Source organism: Callorhinchus milii, unplaced genomic scaffold, assembly GCF_018977255.1.
Source record: "Callorhinchus milii isolate IMCB2004 unplaced genomic scaffold, IMCB_Cmil_1.0 Scaffold11, whole genome shotgun sequence".
In the NCBI taxonomy this organism is placed as follows: Eukaryota; Metazoa; Chordata; class Chondrichthyes; order Chimaeriformes; family Callorhinchidae; genus Callorhinchus; species Callorhinchus milii.
In genome coordinates, this window is record NW_024704752.1 from 1,322,261 (window position 1) to 1,339,199 (window position 16,939).

General features: G+C 50.8%; 1 protein-coding gene across 1 annotated transcript; it reads left to right on the plus strand.

Annotated features, from left to right (window-relative positions):
- The first annotated feature begins 4,314 nt into the window (after positions 1–4,314).
- On the plus strand, positions 4,315–16,268 carry LOC103172289 (protein MB21D2). Its single transcript, XM_042339255.1, is given in 3 exon segments — positions 4,315–4,555; positions 14,067–14,336; positions 14,339–16,268. Coding segments are annotated over 3 exon segments (1,455 nt in total). The 5' UTR covers positions 4,315–4,368; the 3' UTR covers positions 15,337–16,268.
- Positions 16,269–16,939: the final 671 nt, after the last annotated feature.

Consider the following 16,939-nt stretch of genomic DNA (forward strand, 5'->3'; position numbering starts at 1 on the left):
GCCCACAAAATACCATCAATTCACTTTACAGTGTATTCTGTGAAGCGCTTTGAGACGTCTTGAAGACGTGATAAGGTGCTGTATCAAATACAAGGATTATTATTAGTAGTAGTATATTGGAATGGATTTCCCAGTCACCTGCTGGCATTGATGCTGTTTCTGCTCCTGTTCCCCAGCCCCCGATGTGAATGCCAGCACTGGCTTCTCTCTCATCCAATTCCTCCTGACGCCCGGCTGGTGGGTGTGGAATTTGCTGACGGCCACGTTCGCCCGCAAAGCGAGTGGCAAAGTGCGCAAGAGGTTCCGCTACCCGCTGCAGCGGGTCCTATCCGCCTCCAGGCTGCGGGTCAGACATGGCAACAAATCTGGCACTCGGCACAAGCGGGAACGGGTTCAGTACGTGCAGTCGGCGGCCGGCGAGCTGCTGTGTTACTTGCCGTACTCGTACGAGCATCACAGAGCAGAGCAGCAACACACAGAGAGAATGCACGGACACGGAGACTTGAAACTGGCCGAGGTGTGGAAGAGCCGGCACAACCGAGTCCGCTACCGGCACCTGCGTCACGCCAAGGAGCACAGCAGCGCTGGGCAGGGACTGAAGAGGTCGGTCAGTCTGGAGAACCTCGGAGTTCCAATGGATCCTCGTGTCTCCAACCGGTCCCCAACCTCCATCCACAGGAGAGCGCGTTAATTCCAAACCTCAGAGAATGGGAGACAGCACAAAGTTGGGAATTCTAAGAATTGTAGAAATTAAAGCTGCGTTTGCTCAAAACAAAATGTATGGGAGTAAGAGAGAAAAAAACCATGAAACCTACATTGTTTCGGTCCAAAATAAAACAACCCAAAAATGAACTGCCCTTGAAATGTCCTGTGTCGTTTTTTATCACCCCCCGACCCCTCTTCCCCCCACCACCCCCCCAATACCCCGAAACCCAGCCAAAGACACAGAGAGGGGACATAGGAGTGAAGAAATTCCATCTCATTCTTCCAGAGCACCCACTCTATTGGCTTTATGAAGTTCCATGTGTAGGTAGGATGCATGGAATTATCAATCTGGTTTGGATAATCTTAAGCACAGTGATGGGTTTCCCCTTGTGTCAGACACCCAGCAGATCATGGTGATGGTTTCCATGTGTGTCAGACACCCGGGTGAATGTACACCCCAAAAATTGTCTTCCCATCGTAACTTCACACCAGTCCTTGCCAGGCTCCACTGGCTCCCAATCACTGAATAGATTGATTTCAAGATCCCCTCACACTTCTTCAAATCCCTTCATGCCCTCGCACCTCCCTACTTCTCCAACCTGCTCACCCCCACTCCACCACCCACTGCCTCCGCTGAGCTGGCTCCGGCCTCCTGTTCATCCCTCGTGCCCTCTATCCACCATCGGTGGCCGTGCCTTCAGCCACTATGCTCCGAAACTCTGGAACTCTCTCCCTCAATGCCTCTGTCTTGCCCCCTCCCTCCCCACCTTCAAATCCTGCTTAAAGACCTTTCTTTTTGATCGTAATTACGGCCACCTCCCCCCTCCCTGTCCCCCTGGCTCGTTGTCAGACTCCGCCACCGTGAAGCGCTCGGGGACGCTACCCCACGTGAAGGGCGCTGTGTAAATGCAAGATGTTGTTTGGTCACTCAATCCACGACTGTTTGTGGGACGCTGCTGTGCCCAATTGGCTGCCGTGTTTCTCCACCAAAATACAGTCACTACACTTTACAGTATATTCTGTGACCCAGTCTCCAGTGGCTCCTGTAAGGTAATGTGATTGTGAGAGAATGATCCATTACAAATGTCATTTAAAGCTGTATCAAGACAAGTTAATTGTGCATTAAATGCATTCAGGATCCCGAAACCTTGGTTCTTGCTAACTTTCTGGAATTAGGTAAACGGATACATCGCTCCATAGAGAGAGTGCGCATTCCATTCCAATAATCTATCTGTGGAATTTCCTCTTAAACAGCGGTGATGGGTTTCTATGGGTGTTAGACATCCGGCCTACCAGCATAATAATAAATAATGAGAAAAGGTTGCAGTGTGGGAATGTTCACAACTATTTGAGGACGGTGGACAGGAGGATAACTCATAATTTTTATAATAATAATAATCCTTGCATTTGATACAACGCCTTATCACATTGTTGAGACGTCTCAAAGTGCTTACAGAGAATATACTGTTAAGTGGATTGACTGTATTTTTGTGGGCGAAACACGGAGGCCAATGGTGCAGAGCAGTGCCCCACAAGCAGTTGTGGATTGAGTGATCCAATTTTTTTAAGGGATTATTACCCTGGAAAAGCGATCCGCCAATTGACTAACAACCAGGTTCCTATTTACTGCTGAATAAATAGAGGCGTGTGGAGTAACGAAAATTATCTAAGGTTTCGCCCCGCTCAGGAATCGAATCCCGATCCTCTCGACTGCTCTAACCAATATCATAGAATCATAGAATTATACAGCACAGAAGGAGGCCATTCGGCCCATTGTGTCTGTGCCGCTCTTTGAAAAGAGCTTCCAAATCAATCCCACTCCCCCATTCTCTCCCCATAGCCCTGATCAACCCCACTCCCCATCGCTCTCCCCATAGCCCTGATCAACCCCACTCCCCCGCTCTCTCCCCATATCCCTGATCAACCCCACTCCCCCGCTCTCTCCCCATATCCCTGATCAACCCCACTCCCCCGCTCTCTCCTCATAGCTCTGATCAACCTCACTCCCCCACTCTCTCCCCATAGCCCTGATCAACCCCACTCCCCCACTCTCTCCCCATAGCCCTGATCAACCCCACTACCCCGCGATCTTCCCATAGCCCTGATCAACCTCACTCCCCCGCTCTCTCCTCATAGCCCCGATCAACCCCATTCCCCCGCTCTCTCCCCATATCCCTGATCAACCCCACTCCCCCGCTCTCTCCCCATAGGCCTGATCAACCCCACTCCCCCGCTCTCTCCTCATAGACCTGATCAACCCCACTCCCCCGCTCTCTCCCCATAGACCTGATCAACCCCACTCCCCCGCTCTCTCCTCATAGACCTGATCAACCCCACTCCCCCCACTCTCTCCCCATAGCCCTGATGAATCCCACTCGACCGCTCTCTCCCCATAACTCTGCAAACTTGTCCTCCCCAAATAATTATCTACTTCTCCTTTAAAAGTTGTTATCGAATCGGTTTCCACCGGCCTTTCAGGCAACGCATTCCAGATCTCAACAACTCGCTGCGTGAAAACATTTCTCCTCACCCCCCATCTGTTTCTTTTAAGAACTATTTGAAATGAGTGTCCTGGGGTTACCGACCCACCCGCCAATGGGAATATGCCAGAGGACTCCACCAATCTTTTATTAACTACATAAAAAGGAAGGAAAGGAAGTTACAATAATCAAACGCACGGGAAAAATACACGGAAATCACACAAATCAATCCCGAAACACCGACTGACAGGGAGCGAAGTTGATTTCTTGTGCATTGTGGTGATGCCATTTTGAGTCCAGGACTGAAATGGCAAAAATAGGTGAGAATAACAGCGATGGAATTTTTTGGGGAAATAAAAGAAGAGAAGATTAAAACAAAAACACCGCCATATAATGGCTGAGGAAACTGATGTCGGGGGGTGGGGGGGGGGGGTAAGTGAATTTATTTCTCGGCGGCGGGAGGGTGCGGCTCGGCTTTAAGAGTAGATCTCGGGATACATTGTAACCGGTGGCGGAGTGTTGTTGATCTCAGGTTTGTTTCCATTCATTCTTCTCCATTCATCACAGAGAGAGAGAGAGAGAGAGGGACAGGGACTGGGAGAGGGGTACCCCGCGCACTGTGTGTGTGTGTGTGTGTTCACACTCACTCCCTCTCACTCTCTCAGCTTCTTACACACACATTTCCTTAGAGAGAGAGAGAGAGAGAGAAAAACACACTCACACAGAGGAGGAGGAGGAGAGGTTGAAGGAAATGCACAATTCTCTGTATTTCCCACAGGCGGTAACATAGAGCAAACAGTGTGAGAGCAGCTCTCCCCCTCTCTCCTCTCTCCCACTCTCTCTCTCCCCTCTCCCTCCTTCTCTCTCTCTCCCCCCTCCCTCTCTCTCTCCTCTCTCCCTCTCTCCCTCCTTCTCTCTCTCCTCTCCCTCCCTCTCTCTCCTCTCTCCCTCCTTCCCTCTCCCCCCTCTCTCTCTCCCCTCTCTCTCTCCTCTCCCCCTCCCCTCCCTCCCTCCTCCCTCCTTCTCTCTCCTCTACCTCCCTCTCTCCCTCCTTCCCCCTCCCTCTCTCTCTCCCTCCCTCCCTCCTCCCTCCTTCTCCCTCTCTCCCACTCCCTCCTCTCTCTCTCTCTCTCCCCTCCCTCCCTCTCTCTCTCTTTTTCCTTTTAAAACAATCTGCTGGAAGATGGCGGCTACCAACGGGACGGGCACCAAGTGTAAGCCTTTCCCGGAGCTGGATTTTCGGTCTGGCGCCAGGATGGAGGAGCTGAACCGCCTGATCCTGGAGTTCAGCAAACACGACCAGAGGGAGTACGATGATCAGAGGGCACTGGAGGTGCACACAGCCAAAGACTTCATCTTCTCCATGTTGGGTGAGCTCCTGCAGAGCAACCTGCGGCTCTGTGGGGGGTGGGGGGGGTCTGTGTGTGTGTGTTGGAGAGGGGTGGGGGGGGGAGAAGGAGTGAGTGAATAATGATAATCCTTGCATTTCATGTAGCGCCTTATCGCGTCTTCGAGACGTGTCGAAGTGGTTCACAGGTACACTGTACTGTACCGCACTGTGTTGGCCCAAACGCAGCAGATCTTTGGTTTTGACGCTGGACAGTTTGCGGGACATCGCGGTGTGCAATTGGCTTCTGCCCACAAAATACACAGTCAGTCCAATTTAGCGCTTTGAGACGTCTCAACGACGTGATAAATACAAGGATTGTTATTATTATCCTTCGTATTATACGGCGCCTTTCCCAATTATTACCCCTGGAAAGCAATCTGCCAATCGACTAACTGCTCGGTACACAGAGGTGTGTGGAGTAAGGAAACTTGCCTAAGGTTTCACCCCACTCAGGAATCAAACCCGGGTCATCTCGCTTGTGAGGTGAGCGTGCTAAGCGTTACGCTACAGGGCACTCTACGGGACTTTAGTCAAGACATCTTCTCTACCCCATCCCCAATTGCCCGCGCCCCCAGCCCCCACCCCGCCACCATCTATCCATCGACACTGTAATTCCAATTAAATAAATCTCTGGCAAAAAGTTTGGCATACAGAGGTCTGAACTCACATACGTGGCAGGTAACCAGCCGCCCATTAACCTTTACAGTTTATTGTTGATCGGGGAGAGATTGTGCTGAGAGAGACTTTGTTCTTCCAGTGCAGTTTAACAGCAGCAGAACCTGCTCTTGTGTAATGAGACCTTGATACCGACCCGTGTCTATTGGTTTGCAAAAAAATCAAACGGATAAAAAGCGACGGTCTCTCTTTATCACATATTTATAGGGTGTGTTTGATAATGCAGTTTCTTTTCCTCCCCACACACCCCCACACACCCCGCTTTGATCTCACATTGCTGACATAAATCTCAGCGGAACTCACTTAAGAACACAAGAATTTGCTGGACAACAGGTCAATCCAGTTCACCTTCCACCATCCTGGCAGTCGCTTGACATGTCGTGTCCCAAACTATATACTGTATCCCCAGATATTACTTTCTTGCAGGAATCTTTTATCTGATTTGTTCTTGAAGCAAATGACACTATCTCAGTTTGCAATCTCACTGGGTTACATGTGACAACAGCCACAACAAATGACACTTATACAGCTCCTTTCACATCTAGGAGGTTATCACAATATGCTGGACAGTCAGGGATTTGGACCCGAGCTGGGATCAGGAGGGGTGGAGGGCAGGGAGGGTGGGGGTAGGAGGGTGGCTGAAGTGGCAGTCGAAGAGGAGGGTCTTGAAACAGGACTTGAAGGAGGGCAGAGAGTGAGCGAGGCGAAGGGACTGTGGGATGGACTTCCAAAGGGTGGGGACAGAGAGGCTGAAGGTGAAATTCTACTGCTTCACTTCTTCCTGACAGAAGGACCCAAACCGGCAGCTTCAGGAACAAGTCACTCATGTTGGAAGGGGGAGGGGAAGGGGGACGAATGGGCGTGTGTGGGATTTAAAGCTTTTCCCCCTGTTATTTTTGGGAGAGGGGATGTGAGAAAATTATCCTCGCTCCCCCACTGGAGCTCTCTAATCCCATTCTACTTATTATCTTGTCTTGTGAGTGATGTTGTGTTTATTCAGTACCGTTTTATTGAGTCGGTCGTTACCTTGAATGTGGTGTGACTGGTGGGTTTGACTGACCCAGTTCATTAACCCCTCCAGCTCCGCTCCAACCAAATAGCAAGCTGACAGTGCGCAGGTGTCATGTTCTGGCTGCTGCACAGACCTGCTGGATACACTTCTCCCTCAGTCATTGATGATAATAAAAATAATAATAATCCTTGCATTTGATATAACGCCTGATCACGTTGTTGAGACAACAACAACTTGGGTTTACACAGCGCCCCTTGTACAGGGTAGCGTCCCAGAGCGCTGGACAGTGGTGGAGCACGATGCCGAGCTGGGGGGAGGGGGGAGGCGGCTGTAAGTCGAAGAGGAAGGTCTTCCAGGACGATCTGAGGATGGGGAAGGAAGGGGCAAGGTGGAGGGAGAGAGGAAGAGTGTTCCAGAGTTTCAGGGTGTAGTGGCTGAAAGCGGGGCCATCAATGATGGAAGGGAGGACACAAAGGACATGCAGGAGGCCGGAGTCAGTTGAGCGGAGGCAGCGGGTAGTGGGTTGGGAGAGTTAGTGATGTGCCAGGGCATGAGGGGAGATGTCTCAAAGTGCTTCACAGGATTTATTGTAAAGTGGATTGACTGTATTTTGACCACCTGAACAGGGAACAGATGGGAGCTCAGTTTAACATCTCTCCTCAGGGAATCTGCTAAATACACACTTGTAACTCTAGGAATTAAAGACTCTTGACTTCTGAGATCCAAAGGTCATCAGCTCGGCTGGAGAGAGCTCGCTCTGTGGGTAAGGTCCTGACGTGGGGGAGGGGAGGGTAATCATTCACTTGCTACTTGTCAGTCTGTTTATCAGATTCCCCCATATTTCTCCTCCCCCCTCCCCCCCCCCCCATACACACACTCCCTTCCACTGGAAGCTGTATTGCCCCTATAAATCTCAGGGTGCTTCAGACCAGAATGGTTTGTGAAAATGGGGGAAGGGGTTAATGTTCTGAATCCGCCCTCTGTGCCCACTTGTGCAATCAACTGGGGGAAAAAAAATTGCAGCCAGATTTCTTGTTGTGTCTGGCTTCAGTATTGTGGAACCTCTGATAAACGTTCGAGCAAAACCAGCCATGATAACAAACCTCTATTGTTGGTTCCTCTGACTGTCCAGTGGCTGCACTGAACCGTACAGACCCGAAGCTTAGAGATTGATCCCTGGAATGAGCTGAACTCAGTTGCAGCTAAACCTGGACTGTTGTCCCTCTCGCTACCCCGCCCTCCCCCCCTCACTCCTGTGCTCCTGGGGGTGAGGGACGGAGGCTAGGAAAATCGGACAAGATTCATACTCCTCATCGTGAAACAACGCTTATGGCTAAGTCATAAAATGCAACTGTACATTCTACGTTGATCTTGGAGTCCCGTAATCAATATTTATTGGGGGATTGTCAGTCAGGGGATTGAACCCGGATCCTCTGGCTAGCGATTCCCTGCAATAAATATTGGTCACTCACTCCATGGCTGTTTATGGGCTACTGTGCGTACATTTCTGTTTCAGACATGGGAATTTCCATGTGTAGTCTGGTTTGGATACTCTTACACACAGTAATAATAATAATAAAAATAATAATAATAATCCTTGCATTTGATATAGCGCTTTTCACATCGGGAGGACGTCCCAAAGCGCTTCACAGAATATACTGTAAAGTGAATTGACTGTATATTTGTGGGCGAACGCGGCAGCCAATTGCGCACAGCAATGTCCCACAAACAGTCGTAGATTGAAAATGACCAATTTTTTATTGTTTTTTTTTTGGAGGGATTATTATTAGGCTCTGTGTGGAGTAAGGAAACTCGCCCAAGGTTTCGCCCTCTGCCTGGAATTGAATCCAGGTCTCAGTAATGGGTTTGTGTGTGTGTCTGACACCCGGCTGACCAGCACCCCCCAACCCTCCCCAACCCTCTCTCACCCCAGTGCTGCCAGGTGAGCCAGGCTGGCACCGGCTCGGTTTGAATGTTGTGTTGGATGTGAGCCCGCGGCTGAGGGTGTTAGTGTGGTTGCTGGGTTGGCTGGCAGGCTGCTGCAGCTATTTCTGGCTGCCTTCAGGCAAAGCAACGGGAACCACAGGAGACGATTGTACTTCCTGCCCGCGATCGAGCTGGGCTCGTGTCTCACCGTGTCCGCATTGTGTCGCCTGTTCACACGACAGTCGTGGGTGCCTCCTGTCCCCATGGCAGCCCTTTCACCTCATGGGGAACCGGAACCAGCGCTCTGAGACGCTATCCTCCGTGAAGGGCGCTGTATAGACGTGCAGTTCCATAGCGCAGTGGTTAGCGTGCTCGCCTCGGAAAGCGAGAGGAACCGGGTTTGAAACCCAGGCGAAAGCTTAGGCAAGTTTCCTTACTGCACACGCCTCTGTTTACCAGCAGTAAGTAGGACCCTGGTTGTTAGTCGATTTGCGGATCACTTTCCAGGGGTTAATAATCCCTGCAAAAATAAACAAAAAAAATGTGGTCACTCAATCCATAACTGACTATGGGACGCTGCTGTGTGCAATTGGCTGCCGCGTTTCGCCCACAAAATACACAGTCACTACACTTTACAGTGTATCCTGCGAAGCGCTTTGAGACGGGGGAAGATGATGGTTGGTTGCTGATTCTCAAAGTCTCGGAGCTTTGAAGTATTGGACAGAAGATTAATTCCTCAGAAGCTCTGGTAATCCTTGCGGTTTTATTCACTGCAATCGCTCACGTGGCGGATTAGCTCCAGCTTCGCTAGAAAGCGAGGGGAGCCATCAAACAACCAATGCAATGCGAGACTCAAACTTAGCTCATTTCCATCATCTGACGTAAAGACAGGAGCTGGGAATCCACAAGACAATGCTCAGCATTGTGAGCAAGGGAGAGAATGGATGGAGCTTTCGTATCCCCTCAGCTATTGGATTGGATAAACTGCGTTTAATGAGAGATTGTCCTCTCAACGTGAAAGACACCGAATAAATGCAATTTGTTGTTGCGTATGTGTCATGTGTCAGCCTGGCTCAGTGGTAACACTCTCGCCTCCTGAGCCAGAAGGTTGTGGGTTGAAGCCCCCACATTGGGACTTTAGAATCACAGTCTAAGCTGAAGCTGGGGGTGGGGGGGGATGGGGGGGTGTTGCCGTGTCTCGGAAGTGCGAGATGTTAAACCAAGCTCCCCTCTGTCGGTTAAAGCTCCTGTAGTGCTACTCGAAGAGAGAAGGGAGTTCCTCTCTCTCTCTCCAGCTGTCCTGGCCAACAATCCCCCAAATAAAATTGGTCCCTCATTCCATAGCCATTTGTGAGATGCTGCTGCGCGCAAACCTGCTGCCATGTTTCACCCACAAAATACACAGTCACTCCACTTTACAGTATATCCTGCGAATCACTTTGAGATGCCTTGATGACGTAACAAGACGCTGAATCAAATGCAAGGATTTTTTAAAGTTTTATTATTTAATTGCTGGTGTTTTAGGGATTAATGGAACTTTGGTTTTAGCCAATACCTCTCTCTGTCCCAGATTCTCTGGAAAGGTTTGAGATGGTTGAGATGGCTACAGGTTAACGTGTGAGTGCTCGCTGCTCTGAACACTTTCACCTAATTTCCCTAACCCGCCTCCACCCATCTGGGTATAATAAATGACCTGAGGACAATGAAGGCATCTGTTCCATTCAGAGAGAATGCAAATCTCAGGAGGAAGGAATGTGTGTGTTGGTGTGTAAATCTGGATAGAATAAATGGGGAAAGGGGAAGTGTTTTTTGTCAGCCGGGTGTCTGACACATGTGGAAACCCATCACTGTTGCTTAAGAGTATCCAAACCAAGTTGAGATTTCCCTGCCTCCCACTTACACATGGACATTACAGAGATAGGTTGTTGGAATGGAATGCGCTCTCTCTGTGTCTCTCTCTCCCCCTGGAGGGACGAATCCTGTTTACCTAATTCCGGAGAGTATTAGGCACAGGTTGGCAAGAGCCAAGGCTTGTGGGAGCCCAGAGTGTGCGTTGAGGCATCTTGCTGGAGTCTGGAGTGCTGGAGTCTAACCAGCCAAAACCACACAGCTTGCCATTGATATCGCTGTCTGGACCACCCTACCCTTTAGGCTTTGGCTGCCGGGTTAACAGGAGCTGAGAGGGAGGACTCCCTGCCCAAGTGGGTGGATGTTTGATTGGGAGAGCGAGGTGACTGCTCTTTGCAGTGGACAAGAGGGATTGTTCTTAGCTCAGGGCCACCTTCACTGATCACACGCCGCTCTGTAATACTGTACCTGAGAGGTGTGGTGTGTGTGTGTGTGGCTGGTGGGGGTCTGAACAAACAACAATAACAATAATAAAATTACATTTATAGAGCGCCTTTCACATCGGGAGGATGTCCCAAACTGGTAAATGTGGGTGGGGGGGGGGGGGGGGGACCTGGTTTCGATTCTTGGGCAGGGAAAAAGCTTAAGCAAGTTTCCTTACTCCACACGCCTCTGGTTACCAGCAGTAAGTAGCAACCCGGTTGTTAGTCGGTTGACGGATCGCTTTCCGGGGATAATATTCCCTTAAAAAAAATTTGGTCACTCAATCCACAACTGTTTGTGGGACACTGCTGTGTGCAATTGGCTGCAGCATTTCGCCCACAAAATACACAGTCAATTCACTTTACAATATCTCAACGACGTGATTAAGCGCTTTATCAAATGCAAGGATTATTATCATTATTTCCTCAGCATTCTTGGCAAAGGCCGCTCGGCATCAGAGCGAGTATGCCCACTTGGCTACCATCTCTCTCTCTCTCTCTGTTCCTGGCTCCTCTCCCCGTGTCATCTGTTTTGCCAACCAGCCAGGAAAACCAGGACATCTGTTCCTCCAACACAGAAATAAACACAACCTGCAAAAGTGTTGGAAACGATGATTTCATAGAGGAAAAATAGAGTGAGGGTATCAGGAAGCCGTTAGCAAACTTGCTCGCTTTTGCAATTTTGAAAGTCGGGGATTGGACCTCAGCCGCAATTTACACACACGCCCACGTCATACACACGCGACACACACGCACCCACGACACCCACACGACACACACACAACACACGACACACACACACAACACACATGACCATCGGATCACCATCTCTTCAGAAGAGATGTAAGTCTGTACGTGCTTAGGTGAACTCTAAAGATTCAACTTAATTCGAAAAGAGAAGTGAAATCTCTCCCCCAATCCTTCCGCTTTATTTTAGATCACGACTGAAGCCCTTCTTCTTCTCCTGAGCTTACGGTCACCTCCTCCCTGCTCTCCGGCTCGGCGTCAGGCTCCGCCACTGTTAAGCGTCCCAGGCGCTGCCCCGCGCGAAGGGCACAGTGTAAATGCAAGTTGTTGTTGAATTTCTCTTGAAGTGCTGTCCACAACCATCTCACGTGTGCCCCTCGCCTCGCACACAGATTAATTGGTCTTTCAGTTCATAGCTCTGCGCGTGTGCGCGCGCACGTGTGTGCGTATGCGTGCATGCCTGTGTGTGCGTGTGTGTGTGCATGCCTGTGTGTGCGCGTTTGTGCATGCCTGTGTGTATGTGCACTTGCGCGCCTGTGTGTGCATGTGTGCGTGCGTGTGTGTGCATGCCTGTGTGCGCGTGTATGTGTGTGCGTGCGCACCTGTGTCTGAATGTGTGCGCACGTGAGTCTGTGTGTGCGCATGCCTGTACATGTGTGCGCGTGCACGCTTGTGTGAGCGTGTGCGTGCGCAGGCACGTGTGTGTGTATAAATTGGCCTGTGTTTGTCTACACACAGTGGCTGTGTGTGACAGCGATGGTGTGAGATGTTTGGATTCTGTGATGTGGACTTGGGCCTAATTTCATGGCAGCAGAAGCGGTTTAGTTGAGCAGATGCGTCTGTGTTGGGGAAGCAGGAATCAGCTAACGCGTTGAAAATTTGATGACACTCCCGAGTGTCTGGAGTGAAATTTGATATGCGCTTGAAGAAAAGTTGTGTCTGTGCAAAAAAAAAGGTCATCCTTGGCTCTGAGCACACTGATATTCCCTGCCTTATCCCGTTTGCTCCAGTCGCACTACACTACAGCCCCCCCCCCCCCCCCCCCCCCAGTGTATTGCTCTTTCACAATTTTCATTTGAATTTGAAGCCATCAGGAGTCTGGCGTCTCTGCTACCGCCTGGGAGTTACCTGCACCCAGTGGTGCCCCCTACCTGTCACTGCTTGTAACCTCTCCAGACAGGAACTGAATTGAACTGACAGGCGCTGTGGGGATGTGCAGTTACTGTTGAGATTTACCGTTCCTCTTAAAGCTGTGGCTTTGTGAATGAAGGAGTATTGAGCCACCAACAGCGCCCTCTGAGCTCAACTGGCCCAGTTTGATGTCAGTGATTTTTTTTAAAAAGAATATATTCTGTTTGATGTTCTGCTCTTTGTTCTAAACTAACAAGCTGGTTGCTCGGAACCAGATTCCTATACTGTATTTTATTCTCGCTCTCTTCCCTGTCCTTTCTTGGGATGCCGGGACCATTATTATAAAAACAATACATATTAATCCTTGCAATTTGATAATATGCCTTATCACATTGTCGAGACGTCACAAAGTGCTTCAGAAGATTTACTGTGAAGCGCAGTGACTGTGTATTTTTGAGGGCAAGAGCGGCAGCCAATTTGCTCACAGTGAAATAATCCCTGCAAATTAAAATAAAAAAAATAAAAAACTGATCACTCAATCCACGACTTTTGTGGGACATTGCTGTATGCAATTGGCTACTGCGTTTCATCCACAAATATACTGTCAATTCACTTTATTATTATATGGGGCGTATTTTCTACTCTGAGATCTCAATCTTCTTTGAATTCAGCCGTGGAGAGGTGGTCAGGTTTTGACCGCTGTGCTCAGGAAATGTGCCAGAAGTCAGCACTAATTTAGTGGGAGCTGCAGGGAGTGGGGGCAGATGGAGCCAGTGGAACAGTTGAGTGTGATTCTGAAATCCGTGCTCCCTGCAGGGCAGAGAGATGGCAGCTCCGGAGGGGAAGGTTGAAACGGACACTGGTGTCAGACGTGGCTCTGGGAGACACTGACCTTCAGCTGTTATTGGCTGCTTTATTCCCCTCGCTGGTGCCAACACGCAGCGTGCCAACTCCATTCGCTTGGCTGTAACGCTCCCAGGGGTCGAGTAGCGCTAACAGAGCCAGCACACAGCGATCCCAGTGCCTGTCCCTGCCTACAGTCTTATATTTCTCTGTGTCTGATCCCATTATAACAAACATTGTGTTCAATGCCATGCTCATCCCCTCCCCCTGCCCCTGCCACCCACTCCCCCCACCGTCAGGGTTGGACACCTTGTGGTTGAGCACAGTCTCTACACTCAGGAGCCAAATGTTCAGGCCACGACAAGCGGAAGGCACACAAAATACACAGTCACTCCACTTTACTGTATATCCTATGCAGGGCTTTGAGACGTCTCAATGACACAATGAGGCGCTATATCAAATGCAAGGATTATTATTGTTATTATTATTAAAAATCATGCTTACATGGTCGGGCTATTTTCCATTCCTGATGATTTTTTTTCTCTCTCTCAAACTCGCACACACACTCTCTCTCACTATTACACACACACTCTCTCTCACTATTACACACACGCTCTCTCTCACACACTCGCTCTCTCTCTCACACACTCACACACAAAAACACACTCTCTCACACGCACTCTCTCTCTTACACACTCACATTCACTCCCCTCTCTCTACACATTCTCACACTCCCACCTCCCTCTCACACACACACTGACTCACACTCTCACACACGCCCCCTCTCTCACTCACTCTCTTGCTCTCTCTCTCCCCCTCTCTCTTAGGAATGGTACAGAAGTTAGACCAGAAGCTGCCTGTGGCTAACGAGTACCTGCTGCTGTCTGGTGGTGTGAGGGAGGGGGTTGTGGACATGGACCAGGAGGACCTTAGCGTCTACGCCAGAGGCACCGACTATGACATGGACTTCACCCTGCTGGTGCCCGCCCTCAAACTCCACGACCGTAACCAGCCAGTGACCCTGGACATGCGTCACTCTACCCTGTGCCACTCCTGGCTCAGCCTGCGCCTCTTCGACGAGGGAACCATCAACAAGTGGAAGACTGCTGCACCATCGTGGAGCACATCAACGGGGCCAGCAACTACTTCTTCTCCCCCACCAAAGTGGCCGACTGGTTCTACGACTCGACCACGGTGGTCCTGGGCGAAATCCAGAGGAAGCCCCAGCGGGGGATGCCCAGGGTGGAGCAGGTGGAGAAGAACGGGACGGTCATCACCGTCATCCTGGGCGTGGGCTCTAGCCGCATGCTGTACGACATCATCCCCGTGGTCTCCTTCAAGGGCTGGCCGGCCGTGGCCCAGAGCTGGCTGATGGACAACCACTTCTGGGATGGCAAGATCACCGAGGAGGAGGTGATCAGCGGCTTCTACCTGGTGCCCGCCTGCTCCTTCACGGGCAAACGGGAGAACGAGTGGCGCTTGTCCTTCGCCAGGAGTGAGGTCCAACTCAAGAAGTGTATCTCCAGTAGCCTGATGCAGGGTTACCAAGCGTGCAAGGCCATCATCATGAAGCTCCTCTCTCGACCCAAAGCCATCAGCCCCTATCACTTGAGGAGCATGATGCTGTGGGCTTGTGACCGCCTCCCGGCTACCTTCCTGGTGCAGGACGAGTTTGCTGCTCACTTTCTCCTGGGTCTCATTGACGACCTTCAGCATTGCCTGGTGAACCGTTCCTGCCCCAATTATTTCATCCCCCAGTGTAACATGTTCGAGCACCTCTCCGACCAGACGGTCATCCTCCACGCCCGCAAGCTCTCGTCCGTGCGCTCTGACCCCACCGAGCACCTGCGGACCGCCATTGAGCACGTCAAGGCCGCCAACCGGCTGACCCAGGAGCTGCAGCGGAGGGGCAGCGCCCCCAACACACCCTCCCCACAGTCTGACGGCAGCACGGGAGACGGGAGACAACCAGACGATCGTCTGGCCAAAAAACTGCAGCAACTGGTGACGGAAAACCCGGGCAAGTCCATTTCCGTGTTCATCAACCCGGACGACGTGACCAGACCCCACTTCCGAATCGACGATAAGTTCTTCTGAGGCCGGAAGGGGCAGTGGAACATCTGGTGGTTCTGAAGCCCTCCAACCCAGCCTAGCACAGCACTGCTCTAACGCCCACCTACTCCTCCCACACACCCCCAGGATAAAAGAATCAAGGGACACCCTCGCAATTGCCTTTCAAACCTAGTCTGGTCTGGCGTTGTCTGTGCACTAAAGGATTTGAGGAGCGGTGAGAACCCACCAGAGATGGAGCCTGTTGGGAAGTCATTGTTTTGCCACTCTTCCCTCCCGTGGTGTGTTTGGGTTTGTTGTGTTGGGAGTGTCTGATGGCCCTGTTGCTGAATAGCTGTTCTTCAAGAGTTTGGATCCTTTGCAAAACATGCCACGTGCGCTCGCATTCGAGCCAGGCTGATAGCGCTAACCATCACGATCCCGTCCTCTCTCTCCGCGCTGGCCTCTCTGGGACCGAGCAGCGCGTCTCCCGTTTGCTTTCACTTACGATGGGCTGCGGGTGTGGGGCGTGGTTGGGGTTGGGGGGTCGGGAGAGACAGGAGTGGGGAGAGAATGTCGGGGGAATTCAGACACCCATCCGGATTTTTTCTAAAACACGCAGCCTGGAAGCTGATGACTCGATACTGATGCCTCCAGGACATTGATGGTCTTAAACCTCAACAGGGGGTGGGGTGGGGGTGGTGAGTGGTGTGTGTGTGTGTGTTTGAGGGGGAAATCCCCATAAGCTGCTCAGTGCATTTATATCTAGTGAGGACACTGGAGTCCAGCTTGCACTCTAACATATCTTATACCTGGTTTAAGAGCCGGGAGGGTTCAGTCACCCTTGTCCCATAATCTGTCACAAGATCTGGCTTTCGTGAAATGGCACATCCTTATAGCATCATCCACTGTGTCTAACTTACTCCAGCCCGGGTGTCTGACACAGGCGGAAACCCATCACCATGCTTTAGCGTATCCAAACCAAGCGGAGAATTCCATGCATCCCACCTACACTTGGAAATCCCAGAGATAGATTGTTGGAATGGAAATGCGCGCTCTCTCCCTAGAGGGACACATCCTGTTTACCTAATTCCGGAAAGTATTAGGCGCAGGTTGGCAAGATCCAAGGCTTAGAGTGTGCGTTGGGGGTAACTGTTGGACTAACCAGCTATATTGTGAATGTAGATTAAGCAAACCCTAAACCCAATGTATAACTTGGTCACCAATGAAATGGTCGGATTCCCGTGCACTACTTCAGAGCAATAAGAGTTGGCCTTGAGGTGACCAGGTTTATATGGACTGATCATTCCACTTCCTGAATGGAAAAATCCTGAACTCCTTTTGACACAGGGCTGCGTTTCTCCCACAGGTAACAATGGGCTTCCCTGAAAACAAGCAAATCCCTCTTTGGGATCACCGTGGAAAGACATTTGCTGTTCCGGTCGATTCCGGGTCCGTTATTCCATGCGCTTATCTTTCACGAGCTCTGTAAACTTGGCTAACTGTTTATGTGTTACTGTCATTCTCTATTGGGGTGTGAGTGGGTGGGGGGGGAGAGGGGGAGCGGGGAAGCAGAAGGGATGATGGAGGTGAGTGGTCGTAGCGGGGGAGGGGATGGGGGGGATGGAAGAGAGAGAAGCGAAGGGTAGAC